This window comes from Dendrobates tinctorius, unplaced genomic scaffold (assembly GCF_039654945.1).
Source record: "Dendrobates tinctorius isolate UK_male_01 unplaced genomic scaffold, ASM3965494v1 ptg000044l, whole genome shotgun sequence".
In the NCBI taxonomy this organism is placed as follows: domain Eukaryota; kingdom Metazoa; phylum Chordata; class Amphibia; order Anura; family Dendrobatidae; genus Dendrobates; species Dendrobates tinctorius.
Window position 1 is genome coordinate 19,039,046 of NW_027361712.1, and position 21,043 is coordinate 19,060,088.

General features: G+C 47.2%; 1 protein-coding gene across 3 annotated transcripts in view; it reads left to right on the top strand.

Annotated features, from left to right (window-relative positions):
* The window catches only part of RNF212B (ring finger protein 212B), a 585,489-nt gene that overhangs the window by 312,312 nt on the left and 252,134 nt on the right, over positions 1 to 21,043 (top strand). For all 3 annotated transcript variants that reach the window (XM_073575552.1, XM_073575554.1, XM_073575553.1), the window contains one exon: positions 5,262 to 5,304. In XM_073575552.1, the coding sequence (XP_073431653.1) occupies positions 5,262 to 5,304 (43 nt within the window). The remainder of the gene's footprint in view (positions 1 to 5,261; positions 5,305 to 21,043) is intronic.

Genomic DNA, 21,043 nt, shown 5'->3' on the forward strand with positions numbered 1-21,043 from the left:
CCAATGCACCAAATATTGTAGGGAACAACATTGAAGGCGAGAATCTACAATCCTTGAAATCTGAAACTCGAGATTTCCATTGACCAATATTGGGGGCGGCGGTAGGGGTGAGGGCTCAAGAGGTTCCACATACTTCTTGAGCAAAGAACTTTGGAAGACATTGTGGATCTTAAGATCCTGAGATAGCTCTATACAAACCGCTGCTGGACTAATGACAGCAGTTATTTTATAGCGATACTTTAGAACGTGCGCAGATACTACAAGCAGCTACTTGTTCAACCAAGATTACAACAGGTACCTCAAAAAGTGCATCTCCTGGACGATTTTTCTAGTTTAGCATATAATTTGTTATCTCTTAATATTTGTAGCACCTGTTTAACATGCCCCAGATGTGTCTCCAAATCATGAGAGTAAACCAAAGTATCATCCAGATAGACCATCACAAACCTACCCACCAAAATATGCAAAATCTCATTGATGAAGTACTGAAATACCACAGGTGCATTGCTCAGACCAAAAAGCCTGACAAGACTCTTGAAATGACGCACAGGGGTATTGAACGCCATCTTCCATTCATCCCCTTCTCTGATTCTAAGCAGGTTATAGGCCCCCCTTACATCCAACTTGGAGAACACATTAGCTCCCACCACCTGGCTAAACAAATCAGGAATTAGAGGAAGGGGGGTATGGATCTCTGATGTTAATTTGATTAAATTCCTGGAAATCTAAACAGGGACGTAGACTGACCTCTTTTTTCTTCACGAAGAAGAACCCTGACGCCACAGGCAAAGATGATGGTCTGATGTGTTCCTTCTCTAGACTTTCCGCAATGAAATCCTTTATGGCTTTTGTCTCAGGACCAGAAAGATTATACTGTCTGGACTTTGGTAGTTTAGCTCCGGGGGTCAGATTAATTGGACAGTCATATTCACGATGACTAGGCAAATCCTGACACCCCCTCTCAGAAAAAACGTCCTCACACCCCGACAAAAATGCAGTTAATGTTTCTGTAGAGATTGTAGAAAGGGAAATATTTAACCCCTTTGTGTCATGCGCTGTACTGATTCGTAGGTGTCCATCTTTTTAGGATTGCATAAAAGTGCCGTCGGCCACAGTTTTGTGCACTTCTGAAAAGGACACCGCGGAACAGAGGCCAGACGGAGTCCAGAGTAATCTGCTGCCTCATTATAGTGAATGGATCCATTGGGGGTTTCATCTAAATCACGTCAATCAGACTTAGATGGAAACCCCAAAGTAAGTGCTCAGGGTAGAGTGCCGGATAACTGTGATCCCAAACGTTACGTAAAATGTTCCCAGTAAAAGCTTCTACTCAATCCACAAAAACATCAAGTCACCACTCAGATCTGTCATCTGTTAATGGAAATATAGGAGGCTTCCACGTTACTGGTAGCAAAAATCCTCTGGAAAAGCAAATTGGCTCCTCGCTCGCCAAAAGAAATTCAGCAAATTCTCCGCTCCCAAATCCAAATGCCCCCCTCCCTTCTGAGCCCCAGTATGCCTAACCCACATATAGCGCCCACATGTTTGGCATTTCTGTAGTGATGAGAGCCCGCCTAATTTACAGGTGTGTGTCTCCAGAAGCATGAGCTGGGCATAATGTACTGGTCACTACAACTGCAATTTGCAATTTTCACTCTGAAACACCCACTGCTGCCTGTTTCTGGAAAACACCCATGGAGTCAAAATCGTCACTACATCTGTAGATAAATTCCGAAAGGGTTATAATATCCAAATTGGGGTCACTTGAGGAGGGGGATTCTGCTTTTCTAGCACTTTATATGTAATCCACAGACTAGTCTAGGAAAATCTGCGATCCAAGAGGCAAAGAGCGCTCTGTCCCTCCCGAGTCACTCCGTATGGCAAAGTGGTACTGTACAGCCACATATGGGGTACTTCTGTATTCAGCAGAAATTGTGGGACAAATTTTGGTGCCATTTTTACCCTCTTCCCTGTGTGAAAGTGTAAAACTTGGGGCTAAAATACAATCTTGGTGGTAAAAATGTAAATTATTTTTTCTTCATTGCCCAGTGGTATAAAAGTCTATGACACACCTGTGACATCCATATAATCACTGCACATCTAGGTGAATTCATAGAGAGGTATAATTGGTAAAATGGGGTCACTTATGGGGGTTCTGCTGTTCTGACGCAATTTCTCCTTTTACCCTTATGTAAATGCAAAATTTGGAGCTAAAAAGATTTATTTGGTAAAAATGTGTTTTTTATATTTCCACAGCTCTACATTATAAACTTCTGTGAAGCACCTGTGGGTTCAAGGTGCTAAATACAAATCTAGATAAGTTCCCTAAGGGATCTAGATTCCAAAATGGTGTCAATTGTTGGGGGTTTCCACTGTCTAGGCACACCAGTGGCTCTTCAAACGTGACATGGCAACTGCTAATTATTCAAGCATATTTTACATTCAAAAAGTCAAATGGCGCTCCTTCCTTTACGAGCCCTGCCGTGTGCAGTAGCTTCCCCCTACATATGGGGTATCGGCATGCTCAGAAGAACTTGCACAACAAAATATATAGTTGTGATCTACCTATGATGTCAATCACAGGCCTCTCATCTTTTTTAGTGGGAGAACTTGCACAATTGGTGGCTGACTAAATACTTTTTTCCCCACTTTAGCATTTGCTTCATGGGGGTGGGGAGTTGTCTTCCTCTGGATCAACTTGTTAGGTTCCAGGTTGAACACGATGGATTTGTCTTTTTTCAACCTTAAAAACTATTAAATCAAATTTGCAGCAGAATTTGCACTTTCAAGCTTTGTCTAAAATTCTTGAGATAACCCACTTCTAGTGACAATTTTCAAATGGATACATCCCTACCGGAACCAGCTTCAGTGATATCATGTTCTTCCATGAGGTGCCTTTGTTTTCATTTTGTGGGTGGCACTGGTTGGTAGAGGAAACTTTGTAGCCAATATCACTAGACAGCACAGCCACTATCCAGCCAGTGAAACTGGTGTGATTGGGACTTGTGGTGCTGTCCAGCTAGAAAGAATGAGTGTGTATTTTGTCCAACAGCTTATATACTGCTGGGAGTTTCCAGTTATAGTGCTTGGTTTATTTTCTCTAGTCTGATGCTATTCTTCTCTTATGATTGACCTGTTTTTCACCCAACTCCTAACCCTGAGTACTGCTGTCTCCACTTACTTTAGCTTGCCTCACTTGACTTTTGACTGAACTCTCAGTACCTGATCCAGCTATTCCTCTGGCTAAAGTATGGCCTTCTGATTCTGTCGCTGGTTATGTTTCTTGTGTTACTGACCCAACCACTTTATCATTCACTCAGGCTCGATACTTTGACTGTGAACTACTCTGTGGATGCCACCCAGGGGGCCCAGTCGCAAGTCCAAATCCCTTTATAGGGATTAAAGGGTGAAGGCTATGGTTTGGGCTTTATGAGATGGAGTGGCTTGCTCCAGGTGTGTCAGAGGTAGCCTTTTTGAGCGAACGCCTCAGACAGACTTGGTGAGTAACTGTTATCACACTTTACATGGAAAATAATTTTTAACAGGGCATTCTTGGACAGTATTTTCATTGGCTACTCTGCTTAGCATGTCCCAGGGAACACTTTTGTATTCACCCTTTTACCCATATAAACAGGGCTTAGAGCATTGACGGTATTTGCTCTGGACACGCTAAAAACCAGCGGCGCCCGGGAGAAATAAAGTTCATTTTCTCCCAGGTGCTGCACTTTCAGTTTAGTGGCTGGGCACCTTCATAAAGCTATTAACCTGCAGATTAACCATATGGTTGCAGATTAATAGCATTATCGGACATGACAGGTTAACTTTAACCCCTTCACGATATTTGATGTACCTATACATCATGTATTTTTCATTTTCACGGCTTAGCATTATAAATTCTGTGAGGCCCATGTGAGTTTAAGGTGCTCACCACACTTATAGATAAATTCCTTGAGGGGTGTGGTTTCCAAAATGGAGTCACTTGTCGGGGGTTTCTACTGGTTAGGCACATCAGGGACTTTACAAATGCAACATGATGCCCATATATATTCCAGTCCGTTTTGTACTCCAAAAGTCAATCGGCGCTCTTTCCCTGCTGTGCACCCAAACAGTAGTTTTCCATCACATATGGGGTATCCGCATACTCAGAAGAAATCGCACAACAAATTGTACTGTCCATTTTCTTCTGTTACCCTTGTGAAAATGCAAAATTTGGGGCTAAAACAATATTTTTATGGGATAAAGTAAAATTCTAATTTTTTCCTTGCACATTAATTCTGTGATGCACAAGAAGAGTTAATAAACTTCTTGAATGTGGTATTGAGCAGTTTGAGGGGTGCAGTGTTTTAAATGGTGTCACTTTTGTCTATTTTCTGTCATGTAGATCTCTTAAAGTCACTTCAAATGTGATGTGGTCCCTAAAAATAGTGACCCCATTTTGGAAACTAGACCCCTCAAAGAATTCATCTAGGGGTTTAGTGAGTACTTCGAACTCATAGGTGCCTCACAGAATTTTATGACATTGAGATGTGGATATATGAAATTTTGCTAGTAAAAATGCAATTTTTGTATTTGCTTCAAATTTGTCAGGTATCCAAGGGTTAAAAGGTGAAACTAGACCCCACAATTTCTTGCGCAATTTCTCTCGAACGTGGTGCTGTCTAATATGTTGTCAGAAATTGCTGATAAACTTTTAACCTTTCTAACTTCCTAACAAAAAATTATGTTTCACAAATGACGCTGAAGTCAAGTAGACATGTGATACATGTTATTTATTAACTACAGTATTTTGTGTGGTATAACGCTCTGGTTTAATGGCATAAAAATTAAAGTTTGCAAAATTTTCTCCAAAATTCCGATATCTTTGCAAATAAACACAAAAAATAGCGACCAAAATTTATCACTAACATAAAATACAATGTGTCACGAAAAAAAAAGTCTCAGAATTACTGGTATCTATTTAAGCGTTCCAGAGTGACGCTGGTCAGAATTGTAAAAATTGGCTTGGCCATGAAGGTGAGAAGAGGCTTCAGGGGTGATCGGATTGAGATCACAACTCTGTTAATACAGTGCAATTTTGAATCATAGTTTTCGATAGTGCTGCAGACTAATACCATCTGAGAAAATACCCTTTGTAAATGGAATAAGAACATAAGGAGCATATCATGTTATTACTCCAATCAAAACATTCAGTGAGTGACGTGAGGAATTTTTTTAAATGGTGGAAAATAGACATAACTTTACTTAACCATTTTGTATTCCAGTTACTCCTCAACAGTGCTTTTATCAATATGGACAGATGGGCAGGTAAGACAAGTGGAAATTTAAAAAACTGACTTCTTTCTAAAGAAACAGATGACTCCTTGTTTGAAATCTAATGTGTACATCCGTATCAGAGAATGCATCTATGATTTTAGCTTGCTGCAGTGATGCTAGAAGTAACTGCAAGGTGAGCATATGTCTCTAAAGATGTTAGTTAGAGTTGAATGTAACTTTCATTTCAAAGTGAAATAATTTTCTTTAGCATTCTAGCTTAAAGAGGACCTGTCACCTTCACACATACTACAGTAAGGAGATTATTGATATAAATAAATCTGTCACTCCCTGGACGATTTTGATCTATTACTATGGGCATACAGGTAATAGAGTGGTTAAACCAGTCTTGACTTTATGCCTCATAGCTGTGGTGCAGATCTTGAGAAATTCATTTATAATCTTTTATGTTAATGATTTCTTCCAGGCTTCTTCCCTGCCTCCTGACTTCATTATAATGGACGTCACACTAACCTATTTGGCGTTGTAATCCTGCATATGCGCCATGCACGCTTGCGGTTATGTGAACCCAGGGCTACCACTAGGAATTTCGGGGCCCCATACTGGCAAAATTTTTGGGGCCCCCTTGAGACTCCACCCAGGCTCCACCCCCAGCCCCACCTCCACCCCTCAAACTGTCCACAGTCCCACCTCTCTTGGAAAAACTGCACTTCTCATCAGTCACACATTAACAGTTCCCGTTACCAGATCACACATCTAGCCAGCAGCTCTTGTTTTGGCCAAAAGAATTTTTAAATCTGCCACCACAACAAGGTAGACTCTTTTGGCCGGGCCCTACTCTACTCTAACCTATTAAACATTTGCTAAAATATCCAATACAATTTAGGGATATTTTTTATTTATTTTTCAATTTTTAAAATGACCAATAATATCACATCCAAAGGGACAAATACCACAGCACCATGTCCAGACCACATATTACCACCATATACAAGGAACAAATACAGCCACACCATGACCAGACCACATATTACTACCATAGTGACCGAATAATATCACATGCAAGGAACAAATACCACTGCACCATGACCAGACCACATATTACCACCACATAGTGACCTATAATACCACATACATGGAACAAATACAGCCACACCATGACCAGACCACATATTACCACCACAGAGACAGAATAATAGCACATACAAGGGACAAATACCACCACACCATGTCCCAACCACATATTACCACCACATGGTGACCAATAATACCACATACAAGTAACAAATACAGCCACACCTTGACCAGACCACATATTACCACCAGTGACAGAATAATAGTACATACAAGGAACAAATACCACGGCACCATGCCCAGACCACAAAATACCACCACATGATGACTGAATACTACAATACTGATCATTAATAAAAAAACATAATACTATCACCATAAGTGTTATTATACACAGGAGATCTGTACTTAGCATGTAGTGTCTGTGTACAGGTAGTACAGTGATCACCGGTGACATTATGCACAGGACCTCTGTATATAGTGCCAGTGTACAGGTAATACAGTGATCACTGGTGAGATTGTACAAAGGCACTCTGTATATAGTGTATAGGTAATACAGTGACCACTGGTGACATTGTACAAAGGCACTCTGTATATAGTGTATAGTGTCAGTGTACAGGTAACACACTGACTCACCAGTGACGTCTCTAGGTGAAGTTCTTCATCTTTGTTTTTCATCATTCATCCAGCACACACCGCCATCACGTCTTCCAGCCAGGGCTCGTCTCTGCAGGAAATAACAGCATTATCTAGAGCTCCGTTTGCAGAACACATTACTTCTACACTACACCAGATGAAGAAAAAAAGGCGACATAGTGTCGCTCTGCACAGTAACAGGACCGCCCCCCCCATTTAAAACAGTATCCTCAAAAAAAAAAATAAATACATCACTGCAGTAATAATATCCCTTAATTAGCCCCTATGGTAATAATATCCCCCATCCTGGCCCCCGTGTGTCTCATTCCTGGCTTCAGCCATATTTTCTCTCATCCTGCCCTCATGAGTATCCATTCTGCCCCCATATGATCTCCCGATCATGCCCCGTCTACATCGTATCCATCCTGCCCCATGATCCTGCACCATGTGTCTCCCATCCTGCCCCCTGTGTCTCACATTCTGCCCCGTCCTGTGTCTCACTTTCACCTTCTGCCGCCTCCTGTGTCTTACTGTCACATTCTGCCCTCGTGCCTCACATTCTGCCCCTCCTGTGTCTCACTCACATTCTGCCCCCTCCTGTGTCCTACTTTCACATTCTTCCCCTTTCTGTGTCTTACTGTCACATTCTGCCTGTGTGCCTTACATTCTGCCTCCTCCTGTGTCTCACTGTCACATTCTGCCCCCTCCTGTGTCTTAGGCTAGTTTCACATTAGCATCTACGGCCGCAGCGTCGGGCTGCGCACGGCCGCCGCTAAGCCCCGCCCCTGCCGCGCCTCCGCCGGGCTGCGTCGGGCTGCGCACGGCCGCTGCTAAGGTCCGCCCCTGCCGCACCTCCGCCGGTAGCTCCGCCTACAGACGCATGACGCTGCATGCGTCCTGCGTCCCCTATGTTTAGCACTGGGGATGCAGGCCGTGCGCAGTATGCGTTTGGCGGCGCATGCGTCCTTTTGACGCTGCGCCGACCAGCGCCAAATGCAACAGGTTGCAATTTGGTGCTCTCGGCACAGCGTCAAAAGGACGCATGCGCCGCCAAACGCATATTGCGCATGGCCTGCGTCCCCAGTGCTAAAGATAGGGGACGCAGGACGCATGCAGTGTCATGCGTCTGTAGGCGGAGCTACCGGCGGAGGCGCGGCAGGGGCGGACCTTAGCAGCGGCCGTGCACAGCCCGACGCTGCGGCCGTAAACGCTAATGTGAAACTAGCCTTACTGTCACATTCTGCCCCTCCTGTGTCTCACTGTCACATTCTGCCCCCTCCTGTGTCTTACTGTCACATTCTGCCCCCGTGTCTCACATTCTGCCCCCTCCTGTGTCATTACTGTCACCTTCTGCCCCCTCCTGTGTCTGTCAAATTCTGCCCCCTCCTGTGTCTCACTGTCACATTCTGCCCCCTCCTGTGTCTCACTGTCACAGTCTGCCCCCATGTCTCGCATTCTGCCCCCTCCTGTGTCTCATTGTCACATTCTGCCCCCTGCTGTGTTTTACTGTCACATTCTGCCCCCATGTCTTGCATTCTGCCCCCATGTCTCACTTTCTGCCCCCTCCTGTGTCTCACTGTCACATTCTGCCCCATCCTGTGTCTTACTGTCACATTCTGCCCCTGTGTCTCACATTCTGCCCCCTCCTGTGTCATTACTGTCACCTTCTGCCCCCTCCTGTGTCTGTCACATTCTGCCCCCTCCTGTGTCTCACTGTCACATTCTGCCCCCTCCTGTGTCTCACTGTCACAGTCTGCCCCCATGTCTCGCATTCTGCCCCCTCCTGTGTCTCATTGTCACATTCTGCCCCCTGCTGTGTTTTACTGTCACATTCTGCCCCCATGTCTTGCATTCTGCCCCCATGTCTCACTTTCTGCCCCCTCCTGTGTCTCACTATCACATTCTGCCCCATCCTGTCTTACTGGTACATTCTGCCCCCATGTCTGCATTCTGCCCCCATCATGTCTTGCATTCTGCCCCCATCATGTCTTGTATTATGCCCCATGTCTTGCATTCTGCCCCATCATGTCTGCATTCTGCCCCCATCATGTCTGCATTCTGCCCCCATCATGTCTGCATTCTGCCCCAATCATGTCTGCATTCTGCCCCCATCATGTCTGCATTCTGCCCCCATGTCTTGCATTCTGCCCCATCATGTCTGCATTCTGCCCCCATCATGTCTGCATTCTGCCCCCATGTCTTGCATTCTGCCCCATCATGTCTTGCATTCTGCCCCCATCATGTCCTGCATTCTGCCCCCACCATGTCCTGCATTCTGCCCCCATCATGTCTACATTCTGCCCCCATGTCTTGCATTCTGCCCCTATCATATCTGCATTCTGCCCCCATGTCTTGCATTCTGCCCCCATTTCTCCATATTTGCCCGTGTGTCTCCAATCCTGCCCCCGAGTCTCCATTCTGCCAGGGAAATATATTGCCCCTTTCAATAATAAAATAAAAAAAACTTTTTTCTTACCTGGCCTTGCTCCTGTGTTGAAGATGGAGCTGCAGCTGTGTGAACTGAAAGGACCTGTGGTGACGTCATCATCATGTGATCAGGGGGCGGGTTGATCAATGGTGAAGGCCTGTGGTAATGATGACGTCACCACAGGTCCTTCAGCACTTCTGCAACTCTGATGTCGGCCGCTGTGGCTGGCAGCTCTGCTGATGTGTGCGCTGCGCCGCTGCAGGCCCGGCCGCAGCGCACACTTGGGGCCCGCCTGGTGCCCCATGACACGCAGGACTTGGGGCCCGATGACTGGAAGCACAGGAGCGGGGCCCCTGATCTGCGGGGCCCCCTTCTGTACTGCTGTTCATCGGGCCCCATACAGCAGTAAGGGCTGTCATGCCCTGATGGCGGCCCTGTGTGAACCCTGTCCACCCTTGTATGGGCAGTATCTGCACTGATCTTCTGCGCAGATGCCGTGAGTCACTGCACAGTAGCAGAGACTTGCAAACTAGGAAGATCAATTCAGACACTGCCAATATGAGGGTGGACGTGGTTTGTGTAACCATGCTGTGTTCTAATGAGACACGCCCCAAGATTCCAGGCTGGATGCTAGTAGATATGAGCAACATTTCAAGGTTCAGATCGGCCAACATCCTTATGTTCGCCAAACATACCCAAAACCCATTGACTTCAATGGCAGGCAAAACGTAACGCATAGACAACACCTTCAGGGGGTGCCAAAAAACTGCCAAAACAGCTAAAATTACTGGCAGACATCAGAAAAAGTGGCATCAATTGACCCAAAATTGCGCTATAAATAAATGATTTAAAAAAAATTGACATGGATTCCCCTGTGTTTTTGATAACCAGCAAGGCAAAACTGACAGCTGTGAGCCGTCCTTTACTAATCCTATAGTTATTATTATTATTTATATAGCACCATTGATTACATGGTGCTGTACATGAGAAGGGGTTAGATACAAATTACAGATATCACTGGGTATGTTTACACGGTCAGGAAACGCAGCGTCCAGATGTTACTGCATAGTGGAGGGGATTTCATAAAATCCTGTCTCCACTATGCGTTAAAAGACGCAGGCGGCAGACCTGCATAAACAGACATGCAGCGCGTCTTTTCAGAACGCAGCATGTCTGTTTACAATGCGGCAACGCTCTGTCGCCACACCGTAAATTTCCCATAGACAATCATTAGATGCGGTAAAACCGCATCTAATGATTAGTCACATGCGTAGTAACTGTGTAAACGCAGCTTACTACGCATATCTACTAATTAACATAAGTTCTTACCTGTCCCGCTGCCGGAAGTCCGCGTCCAATGCAGTTCTTGCGATAACTTAGCTTATCGCGAGAACTGCAGTGTTATCGTGAGAACTGCCATGTACATGACCGGGGGTTATCTCCGGTCACGTACACAGTGTACAAGCATCCAGATGTCATGCATTCAGATGTAGCAGAGCTGGATTCGTTGTGGGACACTCGTGATTAAGGACTACATTGGACAGGGAGTATACGGTTGGTTTATTTTTTTTTTCAGGTGATCGATGGCTTCGCTTGGATTTGGGCAGATGATAAAAATATAGAAAACTGTGTATGGTGTTTTATTTCATTAAAGTACTTTTTTCTGGGGGCATGGCTATGTAGCTGTGGAAGAAGGACGCACGCTGCAGGAGCTCCTGATCATCCTGCTTGTATCCTGTATCTGACGCCTTGTTACTGTGACATACCCGGTGGCATTCGGTGCCTCTGGATACCGGGACCCCCCTGGACCCCGGTGGGAGGACGCAGTACGGCTCTAGTGAGCTGGCGGCTGGAAAAGCCGGGAGGGGCGGTGGGGCCTGCATGGGTCGGCGGCCATCTTAGACTCGCGCTCTATCAGTGAGAGCTGCGGCGTCCTGCCTTCATTGCTGCAGCGTTACCAGGCGGTGATCTACATCCTGAGGAACTGAGGGGATGCGCGGTGAGTGCCCTGGAAAAATTGGGCCCTGCGTTTCCCCTCTTATTGATAGACCCACTTGCCTGTTGGCGCTATTATTGTGGGGACTTCTGCTCCCACCACCACTGTTGTCTCTGCGGGTGCTGCGGATTTCTCCCCCCCTCCCGGTCACAAGAAGCCTTACTGATATAACTCCAGATATCACCCTCATTGATTTATATGATCCTCTCTGCATAGAAGCTGCTCCCTGGTCATAGCATTAATCTTTGCCCTGCTGTGTTTACAATTGAAAGGAAAGAAACCCCGGAGTATGCACCTCTAGTTATCCTGGTACACTGCACCACCATTGATCATGAGTCGATTTAAAGGATCGGCAGCAGCAGAAAGACTAAAAGAATTTGCCAGACCCGACCCCTCTGAAAATACACGGTCGTCCACAAATAACCCTCCACAAGTTCAGCGCAAAAATTGTCTCTCTGGGGGTAAGGAGGAGAATGAGCAGGAAGAACTGACCCTCAAACAAACGTCCAAACAGCTGATGCAGGCCATCTCCCTAACCAGGACATCCCTGACTGGGAAAATAGAGGACGTTTATACTGAAGTGGGGAGACTTCATCAAGATATGCAGGCCAAGAGGGGACGCATTACGGAAGTGGAGACAAGAGTGTCCCAGGTAGAGGACACTATTACACCTATGGAGGCTAAGTTAACAAAGGTGGCAGGCTCTGAACGCTTGGAGGCAGAAGGCGGACGATTTGGAGAACTGAATGCGTCGGAATAATATACGCGTCATTGGTCTGCCGGAACGGAACGTTCAGAGGGTCAGCATCCTGAGCAGTTTCTGGAAAGCTGGCTCAGGACCTCTGGGGGATGAGTTCTCCTCAGTGTTCGCTGTTGAAAGGGCTCATAGGGTGCCTACTATACCCCTTCCTCCGGGAGCGCCGTCCAGACCTTTCCTGGTCCAGTCTCCTCAACTGTAAAGACAGAGAGACCATTCTGCGACTTGCACGGCAAAAAAGTCCCATCAAGTTTGATAATGCTGTGATCTCGATCTTCCTGGATTTTTCCATGGAATTACAGAAGCAACGGGCACAATTCATCGAAATCAAGAAACGGCTCAGGGAGAGGAACATTATGTACTCAAAGATTTATCCGGCCCGGCTCCGGGTAGTCCACGGGGGTACCTCTGTGTTTTTCACGGATCCAGCGGAGGCGACTGAATGGCTGCGGTCCCATAAGGGATCCCCTGCAAAGGAATCCTAGTATGCTTCCTGTCAACCTGGATCCCTCATCTAAAGGCCTAATTGGGACTTCCTCAGCGGGATTCCAGTCACCAACAATACCAGACACTGTGTTCAGTGATGGTATCCCCTTGTCTGTTTTTTGATAGGGACATGGGACTCTGCTCCTACGTTGTTAGATTCTTATTCTGCTTTCTCTTTTTCAAAAGTTTTAATTTTAGTTTTAATTGTTATTTAGGTAAAAGTCACAGCCAACGGCAGTCCTGTTATCTATTTAATGTCTCTAAATTTTACTCGGGCACCAATATGCATCATATCCAGATAAGCAAAAATGGGTTCTGAATTAATATGCATGACCTGGAATGTGAGAGGTATTAAAATTCCCCGGAAGAAAATTAAGGTGCTCTCGCAGATTAGGCAATATCGCCCTCACATTGTGGCTTTGGTTGAGACACACCTGACCAGAGACACAGCTCGGTGTGTGCAAAAACCGTGGGTACAATGGTTTATTCATGCATTTCATACCAGCTATTCGAGGGGGGTCTCACTACTTAAGGACGTTAGGTGTGAGGCCAGGAAGGCTCGGAGGGATCCTGAGGGGCGTTTCGTGTTTGTGCATGCACTCATTAACTCTAGGAAGTATGTCATTTTATGTATTTATAATCCTCCTCCGGCTAATGTGTAAATTCTCCAGAAGGCGTTGAGTTTTGCCCTGACCTATCCGGATGCAGATGTCATGTGCATGGGAGACTTTAGTCTGGTCATGAATAACCGTCTTGATAAATTGAGGTTGGGCGATGGGGTACAGGGAGGACACCCCCGTCGGCTATATCCCAACTGTCACTGTTTATGGAGGGTAGCGGATGGTTAGATCTATGGAGAATACGCCACCCTGACACAAGGGAGTATACCTGTCATTCATCCACTAAAACGCTCCTTGTCACGCATAGATTATACTTTTGGATCCAGTGGTCTGGCAATATGGGTGGATAGTATTGAACATGGCAGTAGGGAGATTTCAGATCACAGTCCGATCATTCTTAAGCTTAAATGCGGATCGCTAAATAACAGGATAGTAAGGAAATTGAACCCTTTTTGGCTGAAGTTGGTGGAATCGCCCAATAGAACAATTGATCAGTTGCGCTGTTTCGTCTCGTCCCACCCTGAACCCCGGAATATTAACATATTTTGGGATGCTCTTAAGGCATATCTGAGGGGGTTGCTTATCCTCTACGATCTCTTACATCAAGCGGGTGACATCGAGGGAGGATTTTGAGATGCAGCGGTGTTTGAAGGATGCAGAGACCGCTTACATATCTGACCAAACTAGTGGCAACAGAATGGGGTGGTTGACTGCTCAAAGGTTATATACTCAACATATAGACACTAAATTCAAACGCAAACTATTTTTTGCCCGTCAATCCTATTTTGAGCTGGGGAACCAGGCAAGAAAATTATTGGCTTACCTGGTACGTCAACATAATACAACTAATACAATATTACAGATTCGCAAATCAGATGACACTTTGGTATCCTCAAGTGAAGAAATATTGAACTGTTTCCATGATTATTATAGATCATTATACAACGCTAAAAATGACGTTGATAGCCAGGGGTGTTTAGACTACCTGTCGGATATAGCATTTCCCACATTAAGTCCTTCCCAGCGGGCCTTCATGGACGCTGAATTTACCTTGGAGGAGATAGAGAACCTCTTCATGTTGGCTTGGTTTTTTCTGTGTGATGCATATATACAGTGCTGAGCAGCTCGCCTGCTAATACTATGGGTGTCATTAATAGGCTGTTCGGACACTTTGCACCACCCTTATCTGTGTGACTTATGCAAGCCCTATTTGTGTGCATTTTTTTTTTCCACTAGGCAGCCAGGCCATATTGGGTTACTGGCTGTTCTCATCAGTGGTTTTTCACCTGTGCTGCCCCAGCCTTTATCAGTGGAGGTCTGCTGCATCCTGCTAGTGCATTAGTCAGGGTTTTGGTGAGTTAACTTTCAAATGTGTTTTTTTGAATTTTTGGAAATTTTCTCCTTATGTGTGCTGTTCAGATTTAGTGTTAGGGACTCACAAAATCTGGGGACCCTTGACATTGGGTTGTGAGCTAATCTACTTTGGCCAAAATAGTAACTAATACCCCATATCTTGTCATGTTTTTGCACTTTTTATCATTTTTGCAGGATGCAGCTAGACCTCTTCATGTTGGCTTGGTTTTTTCTGTGTGATGCATATATACAGTGCTGAGCAGCCCACCTGCTAATACTATGGGCATCATTAATAGGCTGTTTGGACACTTTGCACCACACTTATGTGTGTGACTTATGTCCTATGCAAGCCCTATTTGTGTGCATTTTTTTCCACTAGGCAGGCAGACCATATTGGGTTACTGGCTGTTCTCATCAGTGGTTTTTCACCTGTGCTGCCCCAGCCTTTATCAGTGGAGGTCTGCTGCATCCTGCTAGTGCATTAGTCAAGGTTTTGGTGAGTTAACCTTTCAAATGTGTTTTTTTTAATTTTTGGGAATTTTTTCCTTATGTGCGCTGTGCAGGAGATAGAGAATGCCATGAAGGACATGGCCTCTGGGAAGGCCCCGGGGCCGGATGAGTTTCCCATGGAATTATACAGGAAATACCGGGATATATTAGCGCCACTTTTATTAATGGTGTTTCGGGGATTTGGGAGGGGTAACCTATGCCAGAATCCTTTTATGGGGCCAATATAATAGTGCTTAAAAAGGAGGGGAAGGACCCTTTTGATTGTGGATCTTATCGCCCCATATCACTAGTGAATGTGGATTATAAGACCTTTACAAAAATTTTGGCCACCAGGTTGAACTCAATCATACTGGAACTTATACACCCTGACCAAACCAGCTTTATGCCTGGTAAGAGTACTTCCATCAATATTAGACGAGTCCAGTCGGTGGTCAAATATAGCTCTCTGGTGCCAGACAATAAGTAGGCACTGGCATCGTTAGATGCGGCCAAGCCTTTTGATTCCCTTGAATGGCCCTTCCTCCATGCATGTCTACAGAAATATGGATTTGGTGACAGTTTTCTAAAATGAATTAATATATATGAAGCCCCTGTCACGTGCCCCATCCTGAGTGACACGGCCAGCAGGCCGGTAACTGATACAACAGGACGCGGCACGTGTAATTGTCCTATGTGACGCAGCCCGCAAGCCGGTAACTAATACAATAAGACAAGGGAATAGGGAAAACCTGGGTAACAATAACAATGGTGGCCCTGCGATAAGGAACGGGGAAGAGGAGACCTCCTGCACTCCCCTGAGTCAGTGTCTCTACACTCCTAACATTCCCTAGGCCGGTTCCGCACCGGGCGCCGATCAGGAACCTAAAAACCCTGACTTGCCCTGCACCTAAACCCTCACTAGGGAATTGGTCGGTGCGGAAACTAATCCCACCACTGCACTAAACACACATAAGGAAAAGTGACAAAACAGGGGAACACCACTTAGCTTTGCTCTGTTGCTTGCGCTCCCAGCAACAGAGCCCACCACCTGCGTGCATCTTTTCCTCCACCGAGTCCAACATCTGGGTGCACTGTCCAGCAACGGAGTCCAGCACCTGAGTGCAGCTTCAGCAAAAGAGTCCAGCAACTGAGTGCAGCTCTACACCATAGCTGCCACTCCACCAAGCTTTCCACGAACTCCTCGCTGACACCATAGCTGCCACTCCAGGACTCTGACTGAGTTGTCCTGGACTCTTCTCAGCACCATAGTGCAGCCTTGGAGCAAACAGTCCACACCTGCGTGCAGCTGTCTAGAACAGAGTCCAGCAAATGAGTCCAGCTTTTCTGCCAAAGGGCCAAAAATTTTGAGTCCAGCTTTCCGCAACCGAGTCCAGCATCCTGAGTGCAGCTCTACACCATAGCTGCCACTCCTCCAAGCAATGCCAGTCCTCCTTGCAGACACCATAGCTGACACTCCACCAATCCATGCCAGCCCTCCTTGCAGACACCATAGCTGCTAATCCAGCACTCTGACTGGGCTGCCCGTGACTCTCCTTCAGCTCCATTCTTTACCCAGGCTTGCTTGCAAATGAGGAACTATCACCAACAGTGATTAACACACCTGATACTCTTTTATAGAGCAATCACACCTGTTACATAATCACGTGCACAAACTAAGGTAACCAGAGTGCAATGACCCTAATGGCCACCGGGGGGAAAACTACAACTGAAATAACCACAGTGCAGTGACCCTAATGGCCACCGGGGGCAAAACCACCTTTGGCACACAGCCAAAGGAAAAAAAAAGGTTACTTTGTGCATTTAATCTGTCAGATCCAACCTGGATCGTGACAGCCCCAAGCCCGTGTCACTGTGAACAATTCCATATCTGAGTCCTTTTCGCTACATAGGGGTACCCGTCAGGGGTGTCCCCTTTCCCTGGCCCTTTTTGCTCTTGCAAATCGAGACATTGGCAATTCGCATAAGATCCTCCCCTAATATTGTGGGCATAGAAATAGCGGATCGAATAGACACCATAGGCTTATATGCTGACGACATGGTAATATTTATGGATAGAGCAGAGGAAACACTGACCAGAGTTATATCCACTATAAATAAATTCAGTAAATATTCCGGCTTGTATATAAATTGGGAGAAGTCTGCCCTGATGCCTCTCTTCCATGCCCCGATGCCACGACTCGAGACTCTCTCCTCATTGCCCACTGTATCCAGTTTTAAATATCTGGGTGTTCATATTTCTCAGAGCAGCACGCTATATTTGCAGCTTAACATACACCCGTTACTAGAGATGGTTAAGGCTGAGTTCACAAGTGGTGTTTTTTTTGCGTTTCCGCGGCTGTTTTAACCGCACGATTTTGCCGCGAAAACGCGAAAAATAAGCATCCCATGCATTCCTATGGGATTCCGCAATGCTGTGCTAATGCTGCGGTTTTTACCGCGGCGGAATCGCTTCGCGGTAAAAACCGCAGCATGCTCATTAATTTGCGGAATCGCGGCGATCCCGCACCCATAGGAGTGCATTGTTCCGCTTACTTCCCGCATGTGGCTGTGCACACCATGCGGAAAGTAAGCAGAACAATGGCGGATGGTACCCACGGTCTGGAGGAGAGGAGACTGTCCTCCGGGCTTTGGGTACCGTATCCCTGTAAAAAATAGAATTTAAAAATAAAAAATATTGTTATTCTCACCCTCCGACGTCCCGCGCAGTCTTTCCGCTTCTCTTCACGCTCCCGTTCCCAGTAGTCCTTTGCGAAAATGCCCGCGATGGCGTCCGTTCTCGCGGGATCGCGAAGTCTCGCGGTCATTCGCGCGACGTCATCGCGAATAACCGCGAGACATCGCGATCCCGCGAGAACGGACGTCATCGCGGGCATTTTCGCAAAGGATTACTGGGAACGGATGCGCGGGACGTCGGAGGGTGAGAATAACACCATTTTTTTTTTTTTTTACATTTTATCTTTTACTACTGATGCTGCATAGGCGGCCCCAGTAGTAAAAAGTTGGTCACACTCGTCAAACACTATGTTTGATGAGTGTGACCAATCTGTCAATCAGTTCTCCCAGCGATGCTACAGATCGCTTGGAGAACGCTAGCATTTTGCAAGCTAAATACGCTTGCAAAATGCTAGTTTTTCCGCGGGAAAATCGCGGGAATTTAAAATGCGGTTTTCCCGCGGACTGGAATTCCGGAATTCTCGCGGTAATTTCCGCGATAGTTCCGGTACGTGTGCACTTAGCCTAAAGCTAAGTTCACAATTTGGAGTAAACTTCCGCTGTCTGTAGCCGGGACACATTAATTTAATTAAAATGATATTACTTCCTAAGCTCAACTATTCTCTTCAACACAGTGCTGTCGTGGTGCTTAGGTCCTTTTTTGTGAATTTGAACTTCCAGGTTACGTCTTTTATATGGGGGAAAACCAGACCCAAACTCAAGCTATCTACCCTGCAAAGACCTAAAGGGGGGGCAGCATTACCGGACTTCTTCCTGTATTACCTGGCTGGACAGGCCAGAGCTATAAGTGTCATGCTCGCCATGTCTGTTATGTCCGCCATGTCTGTTTTACCTCATGACCCTGGAGCGGTGTGCACACGCATCTCATGTCTGCTATCCTGCTTGTTCCCTAGAGCAATGTGCACACTCACCTCATGTCTGCTGAGCTGCAAGATGCCTGCGTTTCTGCTTTGCCTTCTATGATCATCTCGTCATGTCTGAAACTCTGATCATGTGACCTTTCCTAGGATCCTGCACTGTCTGGTTCTGCAATCATCTCGTCATGTCTGAAACCTTGATCATGTGATGTTTCCTAAGATCCTGCACTGTCTGGTTCTGTGATCATCTCGTCATGTCTGAAACCCTGATCATGTGACTGCGCTCTGTGATCCTGGAGCATCTGAACTAGGAAGTTCTCCCCTAGTCCTGACCCGGAAGAGGAGGTGCTGTGCCCTTTATTAGACCGCCCCTTCCTGTGCTCAGGGCCTGAGTATTGTGTGGTGTCCCTGTATGGCTGCTTGGTCTGTGGGGCGCTCCCTCTATTCTGTGCCCTTGCACTTTGCTCTGTCGTGCGTCTCTGCACACGCTCTGTGCTCGTACTCCGCCTCTTGTCCCGTGCCTTGTCTTATGTTTGTCCGTTGTGCCATGTTAGTCCTTGTCCTGCTTGGACTTGTAGTCCTTCTGTTATTCTCTGCCTTGCCTGTTTTCGCTATGCCTTGTTTCGTACCTTGCCTTGCTCTGCCTTGTTCCTCCCTATGGTCTCAGTCTTTGCTTGCTCTGCCTCGCTCTCTCCTATGGTGCTCTGTAGTGCTCCCTGGCACACGCACCATTCCTCCTCTCTTTCCGTTTGTGCTCTTTTCCATGTCTAGTCCCAAGGCTCTGCCTTGGCCCGGCTCTGGGCTTCGGCCTACGCTCCGCTGCTAGACTCTTTCCTATTATGCTCTCTTGCACGTTCCTAGGCTAGTCCCAAGGTTCTCCCTTGGCCCGGCTCTGGGCTTCGGCCTACGCTCCGCTGCTAGCTCTGTTCTTGCTCTGACCTGATTCCGTGTTTCTGCCTATGCTTCCGTCCCTGGTTCCGTACTCTGCCTAAGCTCTGTCTTGTTTCTTGTCTTGTCTTCCCTTGCTCTGTTTCTTCGTGTGCCCTTTGCATGCGCCTGGCCTTCCTAGCCTCCTGTTTGTGCCTCAGTCGTGCCCACCCTAGCCGTGCCCGCCTGCTTGTGCCTCTGCTGTGCTCGTCGGTCAGTGACAGCTGTGTCGCCTGCCATGCCTCAGTCGGGTTCGCTAGAGTCTTGCCCGTCTGTCAGTGCCGCAGCCCGATCAGCTAGCCAGTGCCCCAGCCGTGCCCTCTGTGCTCCCTTGCACTTCACGCTGTTTCCGCACTGTGCTCTACGTGCTCTCTAAAGCACGCGCAGGCCCTTGCCTGCCCATGGCATACCTCCCCGTGCTTCTGTAAAAGTACGCGCAGGCTTTGCCATGTCCCCTGTCGTGCCCTCTTGCACGCACAGGCCCTAACCCTGTCCTGGAACTCTGACCCTGGCGTGCCTCTCTACACGCTCAGGACTCTGCCTCGCCTGACCCTGGCGTGCCTCTCTGCACGCGCAGGCCTCTGCCTCGCCTGACCCTGGCGTGCCTCTTTGCATGCGCAGGACTCTGCTTTGTTACCTTGTGCCTTGGCGTGTCTCTACACACGCACTCTGTCTTACCTTGTGCTTTGGCGTGTCTCTACACACTCACCCTGTCTTGTTTTGTGTACCCTGGCGTGTCCCCTACACACGCACCTTGCTTTGAACCCTGGCGTGTCCCCTACACATGCACCTTGCTTTGAACCCTGGCGTGTCCCCTACACACGCACCTAGCCTTGGACCTTGGCGTGTTCCCTAACACGCACCATGCCTGGATTTCTGACGTGCCTCCTTGCCTGAAACCTGGTTTGCCTGCCGGATGCCCGGAACCTGCCGATCGCTGCAAGAGATCGTGAGCTGGATGACTGCGGCCTGATGTCCAGAGCTGATGTCCGCAGCCTGATGCCTTGATCATGTCGATCGTTGCCAGCGGTCCGGAGTCCGATGCCATTGTGCTTTTACCTGTACCTAGGTGTGCCACCTGGCACGTACCATGCTATGGACCTTGGCGTGCCCACGCACGCACTTTGCACGTTTTGCTTGTTCTCACGTTTTTACACTGAATGTGTTCCTGAAGATCTTAATGAAGATACCTTGCACTTACCTCTTGTCTTGTCTTGTTTCCTGCCAGTCCCTGGTCGTCAGACACTCCCGTAGTGTCCCCCTGAGCCGGCTGTCTGGTCCCAGCAGTCGTGGTGGCTCACCCCCTTGGTCTTGCCCCTGACACTCCCTGTACAGGGGGTGGGTTCTCACTAGGTCAGCTCGCCCTAGGTGGGTGGGTGCCACGGCCCAGAGGGT